Source organism: Hippopotamus amphibius, chromosome 16, assembly GCF_030028045.1.
Source record: "Hippopotamus amphibius kiboko isolate mHipAmp2 chromosome 16, mHipAmp2.hap2, whole genome shotgun sequence".
Classification (NCBI taxonomy): domain Eukaryota; kingdom Metazoa; phylum Chordata; class Mammalia; order Artiodactyla; family Hippopotamidae; genus Hippopotamus; species Hippopotamus amphibius.
In genome coordinates, this window is record NC_080201.1 from 27443538 (window position 1) to 27454405 (window position 10868).

General features: G+C 44.2%; 1 protein-coding gene across 1 annotated transcript; it reads left to right on the forward strand.

Annotated features, from left to right (window-relative positions):
- The first annotated feature begins 2803 nt into the window (after nucleotides 1–2803).
- On the forward strand, nucleotides 2804–9613 carry LOC130838904 (ADP-ribosylation factor-like protein 13A). The gene is made up of 7 exons (XM_057712624.1): nucleotides 2804–2862; nucleotides 3238–3308; nucleotides 6766–7015; nucleotides 7895–8000; nucleotides 8522–8709; nucleotides 9324–9414; nucleotides 9509–9613. The coding sequence occupies exons 1-7, from the start codon at nucleotides 2804–2806 to the stop codon at nucleotides 9611–9613; spliced, it is 870 nt and encodes a 289-aa protein (XP_057568607.1).
- The last annotated feature ends 1255 nt before the right edge of the window (nucleotides 9614–10868 follow it).

Consider the following 10868-nt stretch of genomic DNA (forward strand, 5'->3'; position numbering starts at 1 on the left):
GTCATGGTTGCAGACCCCAAATTGTAAATCTTTGTTGATCCCAAATAAACCCATTTTTGCTGGAGAAATAACTGGCCATTTATGTGATTTAGGTCAACACTGTTAATAAAAGGGGAAAATGTGTACCCAAAAAATGTGTGCAAAGTATATGGGAACTCTGTACTATCTTTGTAATTTTTCTGTATATCTAAAACTGTTCTAAAAAATAAAGTCAACTTAAAAGAAAGAATAAGTACAATACAGTTTGTCCAGAAAAGATGGAAAGACCCAGAGCTGAGGCAGTTTCCCTGGTCCCTGAAATCTCACTCGCATAGCCTGTGAGACCCTTAACTTAATACACAGACTCTGAAACCAGACTGCCTGGATTTGAATTCTGGGCTTTACCACTCACGAGCTAGGTAAACTTGGGCAAATTACTTAACCTCTTTGTGAACCTCATCTCTTAAAAAGAATGATAGCTCCTACTTTTTGTAATGTTATAATAAGGATGAAATGAGTTTAATATGTATGAAGTGCTTAAATGAGTGGTGGCACATAGTAAGTTCTATATAAATACTTTGTAAACAAAAAAAAATGATGACTAAAAGTTCATTTAGTGATTAACTGTAATCAGGCAAGGTAGGGAGATGTGGGTTGGCTGCTGGTTACCATGGATATGTCAGAACCTTGACAGCCATTGTGAGGACATCGCCTTACCCGTTAGAAGGGGGCAACTGAGCTCAGTTACTCTGGCAAGAAGGCTAGAGAGCTCAATACACTTTTCTGTTACTCTACCCATCTTAGGTCTTTCACCCAAAAAGAACCAACTTCTACTCAGATACATAATTAACCACCTCAAGGTAAGCAAAATATATCATTATCTCCATTCTATAGATAAGAAATCTGAAAATGGTAGGTTTAATTTAGGTGATTTCATTCCAGAGTGCCCAGGAGAGGCGCTAGAAATGAAGGACCTGGTAATCCCTAGTCCAATTATTTTCCTTCTCAGTTATCCCACTTATCCTTCTTTAAGATATGTTCTTAAGCAAGAATTTGCGTGATGCCAGTTTGATCTTTCTTAGTGGTACTAACAAATACAGACTGCCTGAGATCAAGTTAGCAAGCTCTGACAATTATCAGGAAACAGACATGAAGCTGCTACTTCTCATCTCAAAGGGAGGTGGCTATCATGGAACCCAGACAATCAGACTCCAGTGTTTCAGGCTCTAGGTCTTATCAGCTTCATGAGCAAAGCTGGAGCAAGGCTGGTTTGATCACAGGCCACATATAAGGTTTCCCTTTCATCTGGCATAAGCCAGAGCTATCCTCCAGAAGGTCCTTATGGGAATCTGAATGATTTTCTAGGGAATGAACTATGCTCTAAGAAATGCTATGGAATGTGAGTCCCTATTTGGAGATGGCAATTCTCTAAAACAGTGGGTGACTCTGTAGAACCCTGCTAAGTTATCCATTGATAAGTGGGCACATACACCATGCTCATCAGATAGCTAAGCAAAGCCCATCTGAGTATCAGCCTAAGTACTTTGTAAACCCAACCAGAGCTTCCCCCAGCTCTGGACCCCAACATAATTAGTCATTAGGAAAATATGAATCAAAACCACAATTAGATACCACTTCACATCCACCAGTATGGCTATAAAAAAATACAACAACGAGAGTTGGAGAGGATGTGGAGAAATTGGAACCATCCTGCAATTCTGGTAGGAATGTAAAATGTAGAAACAATCTGGCACTTCCTAAAGGTTAAACATAGAATTATCAAATGACCCAGCAGTTACACTCCTAGGTATATACCCAAGAGAACTGAAAACATATGTCCACACAAAACTTATGCACACATGCACATAGCAGGATTATTCATGAGTCAAAAAGTAGAAACAATCCAAATGTCCATCAACTGATGAGTGGATAAACAAAAGGTGGTATATCCATACAATGGAATATTATTCAGCCATAAAAAGGAATGAAATACTAATACAGGCTACAACATGGATTAATTGTGAAGTGATTGTCTACATTACCCTTTCTACTTAGGCAGTCACTTCCAAATATGGCTGTACTTTGATATCACCTGGGGAGCTTATGCTACTCCCTGAGAATCCTTGAGAGTCGGGTACCTGGACTGTTGTTTGAAATCAATTAGAGTAGATGATCTCTAAAATCCCTTATAGCACTTGGAATTGTATGAAATCTATGATAGTGGGTCACCAACACCCACATTTTTGAAGCAGAGGCAGTAAGAGAACCAAGCCCAATGAATAGCTGTTACTTAGAACAGATCTTCCAATAGGTCCTTCTTTTTTTTTTTATGGAATCTAAAAAAATGGTACTGATGAACCCACTGACAGGGCAAGAATCAAGATGCAGATGTAGAGAACGGACTTGAGGACATGGGGTGGGGGGCGAAGGGGAAGCTGGGACAAAGTGAGAGAGTACCAATAGGTCCTTCTTGAAACCTAAGCTGGTTCTTCTCTAAGACAGCTCTCCACCCCACCCTCACCTCCAAGGTTGCATGAAGATATTCAAAACAGGAATGAACTATGGCTGAAGGGGTGCCATTATGCCTGTGTGGGTTGCTTTAATAAGAAATCACCCCATTTTGCCACTAGAGTTGATGATAACCAGTCCCTCCCTCTATGACAAGGACAAGGTTGGGTAGAATGAAATAATGGACTTCTGACAGTCCCAGGCTTTCTGTTTCTCAGTACCTGTGTACTTATAAGCTGATTTAAGTTCAGAGCTAATAACGGGGCTGATTTCTTGTTTCCTTGTTTCCCTTAATATTAAAGAACTAAGCTGAATCATGCTCCGGCTACTGACCGGCTGCTGTTCTCGTCTAAAGGCAACTGAAGAGCCGCGAAGGTAATACTATAATTATTTCTCTAGACCTGTTCCACCATGTCCTCCAATGTACCTGCCCATGGTCCCTCAAAGGACAAATCTTTATGATATATATCATTAGGGGAGGTGACTAAGTAGTATCTACAAGATGAGGGGAAGGGTTGGGGAGAGGATGACCAATTCTACAAGGCAAGTGAACCAGGGAAGAAAAGCATCCTTGGAGGCTTTAGAGAGGGGTTCCCACACCACCTTCTACCACCCGGCTGTCCCTTTTATGACTGCATTGGGACCACTGCAGGCAGAGCCCCAAACACCAAGGAAGAGTATAATCTTTCTTAAGCCTAAGAACTAACAGTACTTTTAAAGCTTTGGCTCATTTTCCTTTTCCATTTCTAGGTATGCAACCGTCGCCATAGTGGGACTGGACAGCTCAGGCAAGACTCTTCTTGCGGAGGCATTCCAGAGATGTAAGGAACTGAGAGCATTAGATACTGGTTGAGGTCTCCCATGGGTCCCGGTGACCAATGAAATAATCATTCCTTCCTAGCCTTATTTCATGACCCTCAAGTTTCCTCTTTTGAAGGTAAACACTTCCCAACACAGAGACACACAGACACAGATACAGACACACACACTCCTCTCCTCGGGTATTATCAGCCTGTTTATGTCATGTCTGTCATCTGCTCCCTTTACAAGATATCCTAATTGAAGTTCTTCTCACAGTGTCAGGATGAATGAACTCAGACTACGTAAAGCACTGCAGTTGATTAGGAAGGCTGGCATGTTTGAAAGTGTCTGGTTCAGAGCTCAATTAAAGTGGAATTTGGTCTAGATAAGAGAGGCAAGTGTGGGATGATGAAGTTCATTCAATAACTCTTTGTGACAGCTCATATAGAGGGTTGGAGCTTAAGAAACGGTGTCAGTTCAGAGACATGCTAGTTTAATACCAAGTCTCCAGATTGCTACCGTGACATTTCAGGAAGCCATTACACAGAATTGCAGGGAGCTACTTTTCCAGTTGCGAAGCCCCAGCTAACGAAGCCAATCAGTCAAAGAGCCCGGCACAGTGGCTGGCATAGGATGCCCTCCACTGATTTTTATTAAATAAAACATGGATTATGATGAGGTGGTTGTTTATATAACCTGGCAGCAATCTACAAAGTAGAGGAAAGGGCCAACGTGACTCCTGTCTCTGGCCGCCTTGAAGCCAGCATCAATGTCTTTGAAATACAGCAAACAGCCTGCTGGCTGATCTTGCCGTCTGTGGTTGTCTCCCCAGTATTCAGTCCACACAGCTGCCCGAAGGACTTAATGCAAACATCGGATCGTGGCCCTTTCCTGCTTGAAACCACTCAGTGCCTCCCAGTTGCTGTCCAAATAAAAGTTAAATTGCTTATCCACACACTATGAAGGCCCTCCATGATGTGGTCCCTGATTTCTCCTCCAGCTTCGTTTTCCATGCTCTCCACATAGGCCCCCTGATGCAGCCAAAACAAATGACTTGCCATTCATCTGCACCACGCCATTCTAGTTCACATGCCCACGCGTTCTGTATATGCTCTCCTGCTACCTAGCATTTCATCCCCTCCATCATCTACCTGCTTCACAAAATGCCTGAAGACACAGCCTAAGCTTGACCTCAGGAAAGTCATCCCTAATGCCCAGTGCCTCCTTCCTCAGCTCCCACTCTATTCTGTGCCTCCCTTGATCATGCACTTATCACAACATCATTGCACAACTGCAAGTCCATCCCCTATACTGTGAGCCCTTGAGGAAAAAGGATGGATCCTTTCAGCTCTGTATCTTCAATCTCTGTACTTTTACTACCTTCAGGTAGGTACTCATTCATTTATGGAATGAATAGTCTCCCCCATTCGATCCTTCTCCTCAGGCTACATGTTGCCTCTTTCCAACTTTTCCCTCTCTCCCCCTCCCCCCACCCTTGGAGTGGCAGCCCCAAGCATATTTTAGCCAGTGGTTCAGCCTGGTATCTCACCTTATAGGCAGCAAACTTGACTCTGCCTCTCCTAATTCTCTGAGTGGCAGACATGGTGAAAAGGTAAGCAGCAGCAAGAAAATCAAGGAGCCAGGATGAATCACAAGATTCCTGATAAAAGTGGGGATAATTTTTAGAACCCAACTCAGCTCCACCCATAGATTCCCATCCAGTCTGGGTGGGGCCTGGGAACCTATATTTGAAGAACTCCCCAGGCCTTTCTAATGGCTAGTAAGCTTTGGGAAGCACTCATCTGTAATTAGCCCTACGGTATTTTGCCTATGAGAACAGTGTCTGCTTTCCATGCTAATTCCTAGAGGACAGAGCCTGGAGTCTATTTAATTTGTTACTGTATAACTTGCCTTGTGTTTGGTGAGTAACTTGGGGCTGATTCATAAACCAATAGGTTTATGGCTGTGACGTCACAGAGACGTTTTTAATGGCTAAGAAGCAAAGTGCCACTGATGTCACATTCTGAAGACTATCTCAGGCCACCCCTGCCCATGCAGGCCTGCCAGAGTCAATCTAGTAGGTTCCTCTGTACCCAAAATGCAATCGCTTGCCCCTCCCCCCCAACGCCTGCAAATGGTTATGACAGGTAACAGCCTAGGGAGGAAGTTCCAATCTACAAGTAGTAACTTGTGTGAACATTTGAAGACACCAGCTATAAAACATTTTGGGACATAGGCCATTATTATCAACATCATTCACTATAACTGTTTTGTCTGCCATGGTCATTCGGGGCAAGGAACCCAAGCATGAGCACAGGTAAGTGCTGTCAGTTCAAAGAACTGGAATGTGTCTACAGACTGTCATGCTGAACCACAGTTCTCAGGGGGCTACGTGAAGGGTGGAATGCCCTGTGGGATTGTATGGTCTGGTCATAGCCTTGAAAGGGCGAACGTATCTGAGTTTGGCATGGCTGCTCAGAGGAGACATAAGAGGATTTCATACTCTCATCCACAGTAACCGGTATGATCAACATTTACTGAATACCTACTGTGTCTAAGGAGATGCAGAGCCCCTCCCTCACAGAGTTTATATCTTAGCTGGGGAGACAGCACATGCACAGAATGAGGGGAAGGACCAGTTTAACAGATCATGTGCTCAACAAGAGAAAAGGGAGAGCTGGGCCAGTCAGAGAGGCTTCCTAAAGAAAGAGGTGTTTGAGCTGGGCCTTGAAGAAAGGATGTTCATTCATTCATCAGATTCATTCAACACATATTTATTGAGCACCTGTGTACCAGCTTCTGTGCTCAGCATCGTGAATATAACAGTAAATAAAACTGAAGGGGTTCCTATCTTGTCGCAGTTTCTAACCCAGATAAATAAATCATAGAATCTATAACACTGTAATATGTGCTGTGATAGTGGTAAGCGCAGGAGAAAGGCACCTTATCTGTACTGGGGGATGGTGGTGTGAGAGAAAACTTTCTAGAAGAAACAAGATCTAAATTGATATTAGAAAAACAAAATAGGTGTTAATCAAGCAGAGGGTAGTGGAAGAGTGTTCTAACCAGCAGGAATAGCATCTTATGAAGGCTCAAGGCAAGAGAGAGCAAGACCTTCATGCGGAGTCGGGGGTGGAGAGGCAAACGAGTCAAGAAGCATAGGAAGAGATTGGGTACGAGGGACCCTGGACACCAGTCAGGGAAGCGATGGATCTGACAGGTTAGGAAGGAAAGGAGTCTGTATTCTATCTTCGGTGCAGTGGGTACTCACAGAAGGTTACTGAGCCAGGAGAGGGTGGCATGAACAAAGTGCCAATTTAGGAGGACGGATCGGTGAGTGGGAGCAGGATGGCAGGATACCTCCGTAGGATTCCTCAGGGCAGGCTCTAGTCAAGGTTCAGATCATCGTTTAACAAATTCTTTCATCTAACTAGAGTCCCCTGTTTTCTTCTCGCTTCTTTCTTCCCCTATGCATAGTCCTCCCCAGTAGGACAGACAGTTCTGTGAAACCTGAAACAACCACACTCCTGCTGGATAATTATGACGTTTCCATCTACGACCTGAATGGAGACAGGAAGAGCCAAGGAATCTGGCCCAACTACTATGCTCGGGCACATGGGCTGGTTTTTGTTCTGGATTCCAGTAACTTAAGGCGCATTCAGGAAGCGAGGGTCATCTTAACCCGCCTGCTGTCTGATAGAAGAGTTTCCGGGAAACCCATTCTACTGTAAGAGTCTGCTTTTGTGTCCAATTTCCCCTTCCCATCTTATGCCTTTAGAAGAGAAGTAGACAGAGAAAGGGCTAGGTGGTCCCTTTGTCACATCCAGTTAGAGCTCCTCTCCTCTTTGAGTGGCGCAAAGGGGCCCCCCTCTCCTCTGGGGCCTGTTTTTAAGAGCTACTTTCTACCAGGCACTGCCATGGGGGAACCTGTTATCTAACTGTGCAAAGGTAATTTTGAAGGCAAGCATTAAAGGGAAATGGAGAGTAATATCTGGATCTTCCAACACTGTCCCCCCCCCAACCCATCCCTCAACTCTTCCTGAAGACTGCCTTCCTACATTTGCTTCTTTATTCTGGCTTCAGTCTCTGACCCTGAGACGAGGGTAGAAAACCCCTCTTTTGTATATTCAGTGCCATTGGCCTCCTCACTCGACAGTTACGTAACTCTTATTCCAGGGTAATAATTCAGGTGGCCTGTCAATTCTCACCTCTCTCCCACTCCCTTTTAGCCTTTTTTGTTGCTGGTTAGCACCCCCATCTCAAACATGAAGAGAGTTCGGGGGAGGATGTAAAAGCTCCAAATCTGTTCCTATCCCAGTTGGCAATTCTAATTAAAGTTTGAGTGTGTCGTGTGGAAGTGAGACGTGAGACCTGGGGATTATCTCAGGTTCAAATTACTTGTGCTATTCTCTCCTTCATTGAGAGCTGGCTAGAAAAATGTCTGGCTCACCTCACTGGGGATGGCTTAAAAGCTGGTCCCTGCATATATAGCAGCTGTACCAGAATTGGTTGCCCCCCTCTTTCCCTTCTTTTCTTGCCCTTGGCCTCTATCTTAGTTTCACTCTTCCTCTCTCCTTCCCTCCCTCTCTCCAATGCCTGGCTTTAGCCTGGCCAACAAGCAAGACAAGAAAGACGCCCTGCTACCTTGTGATATTGTTAAATATCTGCTGCTGGAAAAGCTAATGAGCAAGAGCAAGTCCATGTGCCGAGTGGTAAGTGTCCAGCCCTCCCCTCCCTTGTCCTCTCAAATAAGGCTGATGCCTCCCTTGGCCCAGTCCGTGATCAGCCTCCTATGCTGGGTATCAGGCAAGGCCTCTCCCTGCCAGGCAACAGCTACAGTGATGATTTCTGACTCAACAGCGATCATAAACATCACGCTTTTATAACACATTCCCATCTGTTTTCTCATTAGGCCTGCAAAATAGCTCTTTAAAGTTGGAAGTTTCAATAGCCTCATTTTATGGTTAAGAAAGCAAAGGCTCAGAGACTCTTGAGTGACCTGTCCAAGGTCACACATTCAAGATGTTACACTTGATTAAAGGATCTTAGCTTTTGTACCTCTCATTTACCTTCTCAGGAGTGAATGCTGAATGTCTCCTAGGAAGTATTAAGAGCTTTGTCAAGCACAGCAGAACTTATGTGTAGCTGAGCTCTTTGGCTGCGGGTGACTGGGACTGTGAACCCCAGGGGTCCCAGCCTCCTGAGCTGAAGCCTACTCTTCTTTTTGTCACAGGAACCCTGTTCAGCCATCAAAAACCTCCAAAGAGGGAACCAACAGCCTATAATTGAAGGCCTGCGCTGGCTGTTATCTGCCATTGGGGATACATATGAAGAGCTGTGTACTCCCCAAGAGCCACCCCCATCGAGAATCCCAGCCTCTAAGGGCACCAGAGGCTTTGGGGAAAGATGCTCATCAGACAGGTACTGAGCTGCCTCTATTAGGTGAACTGATAAGAACATGCAAAAGTCAATCTTCAAAAATAAGCAAGGAGTTCTGGGAGGGGATGGATTCTGTGCAGTGCTGAGTAAGTCTCTCAAGATGAGTTGGCCCAAATGGGGCAAGGGCAGTGACCACAAACATCCCAACATTGTTAGGTACACCCTCCCCTCGGCACAATTGGAGTGGTCACGTCAGTGGGATGAGTTAAGCCATCAGTATCAGAGCATCTCCAAAACAGGGCTTCAACGTCCTGGTTTGTCACATAGAGGAGAAAAGGAGAAAAAGCCCCTTAAGAAGCTTATTGGCAATATTCTATGGATGAATGTCCTGGAGGTACCCCACATTCTCTGCTTCCTGTTCCCCGATGATCCCAATGATAAGGAAAGATGGGAGGGAACAGGAATATGGAAAAGAAGAAGAAAAAGAACAACAGGAGGTGATCAAGATTTTGAGGAATGAAGGGATTAAATGTTCTGTTGTTCTGTTGTCCCTTTAATTTTCCAAAGACATATGGCAGGGATGGAGTGATAGCTGGATTTGATAAAGGAGCTTGCATCTGTTTTCACTATGGCTTTGTCCTTTCTATCTTCCCCAGCGTTGCTACCAGGATGCAAATGTCCAAAGAAAAAGGACAGCATCTAGAACAACAGTCAATGGCACCTAGGCCTCTAAAGTCAATCCTATACGTAAGTGGCTGATTAAATGTTATTGCCCCAGGGACTCATCCGTGAGCTCTCCGGCACCAACTGACTTTTTTTCCTTCATCTTCCTGCTCTACAGAAAGGAGATATAAGAACAAGACCTAAAAAGAACTTATCAGTAACATTTGCTTTAGACGAACCCATGGAGAAGGGTGAATGTTCTCGGGGGCGATGGTGCATGTAACACCACTAAGCTTCGCTACAATCAGAAAGATGACTTTCGGCCCCCAGCTCCATATGCCAAGGGCAATCTTTTTGAAGGTAATCCTGGATCAGTGGTTAGCAGAGAAGAAAAGATATAAAGGCCTTCCCTCACAATTTATGAAACAGTATTCCTATTTGAGTCCAAAACTCTTTTCTCTTACTGTGGTTGGTGGTCAGGAGAAAGAAAAGTAGATGAAGTGCTTGGGGATCACCATCTGGCAGCCCAGTATGATGCCCCAAGACCTTTGTTTGGATGGCTATCGGGTTATCTTTAAGGTTATGATTTCCAGTGGTGGAAGTACACATTGGTACAACCTTTAGGGAGAGTCGTTTAGTTGTCTGTCTCCCTTCTACTCTCCCCTCCTCTCTCTCAATAGATAGATATCGAGAACTTTAAAATTGTGCAAACCCTATGAGCCAATCATCTCATGTCTTGAACTGAAGCCAAAGATAATTACACAAGTACCCACAAAGGATGCTCATGGTTGTTCAATCATAGCATTATGTATAACAGCTAAAAGTTGGAAACAAGCTTAAATGCCTAACCATGGTGAATGGCTACATTGTGGTGCACCCACCCAATGGAATACTATGCAGACCTTCAAAGGGCTAATGTTGACTTGTATTTACTGCCATGGAAAGTTTTCCACAACCTGATGTTCTGTTAGGGAAAACAGCAAGTGAGAGTACAACATGTAGAGCGTGATGTATATACACATCACGTACGGAATATCTGGAGGGGAATCACCAAACACAAGCAGTGGTTTTCTCTAGGGGTAAGATTCTAGGTGATTTTGAGAAGAGCCAAGGTACCTTTCCTTGGCCATTTGTGTTATTGGAAAGCTTTTTAATAATAATATATGATTTCTCCCAGTATACTAATGGCACTAAAAAAAAGCTGTGAGGACTTAAAGGACCATTGTTGCTAATGGCTACTCCATCTCAGTATTCCTTAGCCCCAGTCTCCACAATAGTAAACTGTCAATATTATAATGTTACTTCTGCTCTCCAAAGGATCTGGTCCTTCAGGCTACCCCAGAACCTTGAGTTGTTATCCCTACACAGAGGGCTCTAGACAGGAACACTGAGGAGGAGAGAGGTACTGCTCTGGGAATGGAGAGTTGAGTGGAAGGAATCTGGAAGAAGAGTGGAGGAAGTGTCTTTCTAGATGTCAGAATCTACCCCTACATCTCTGTCCAAAATTGAAATCCATTTTTCATTTCTATAAGCTCAGA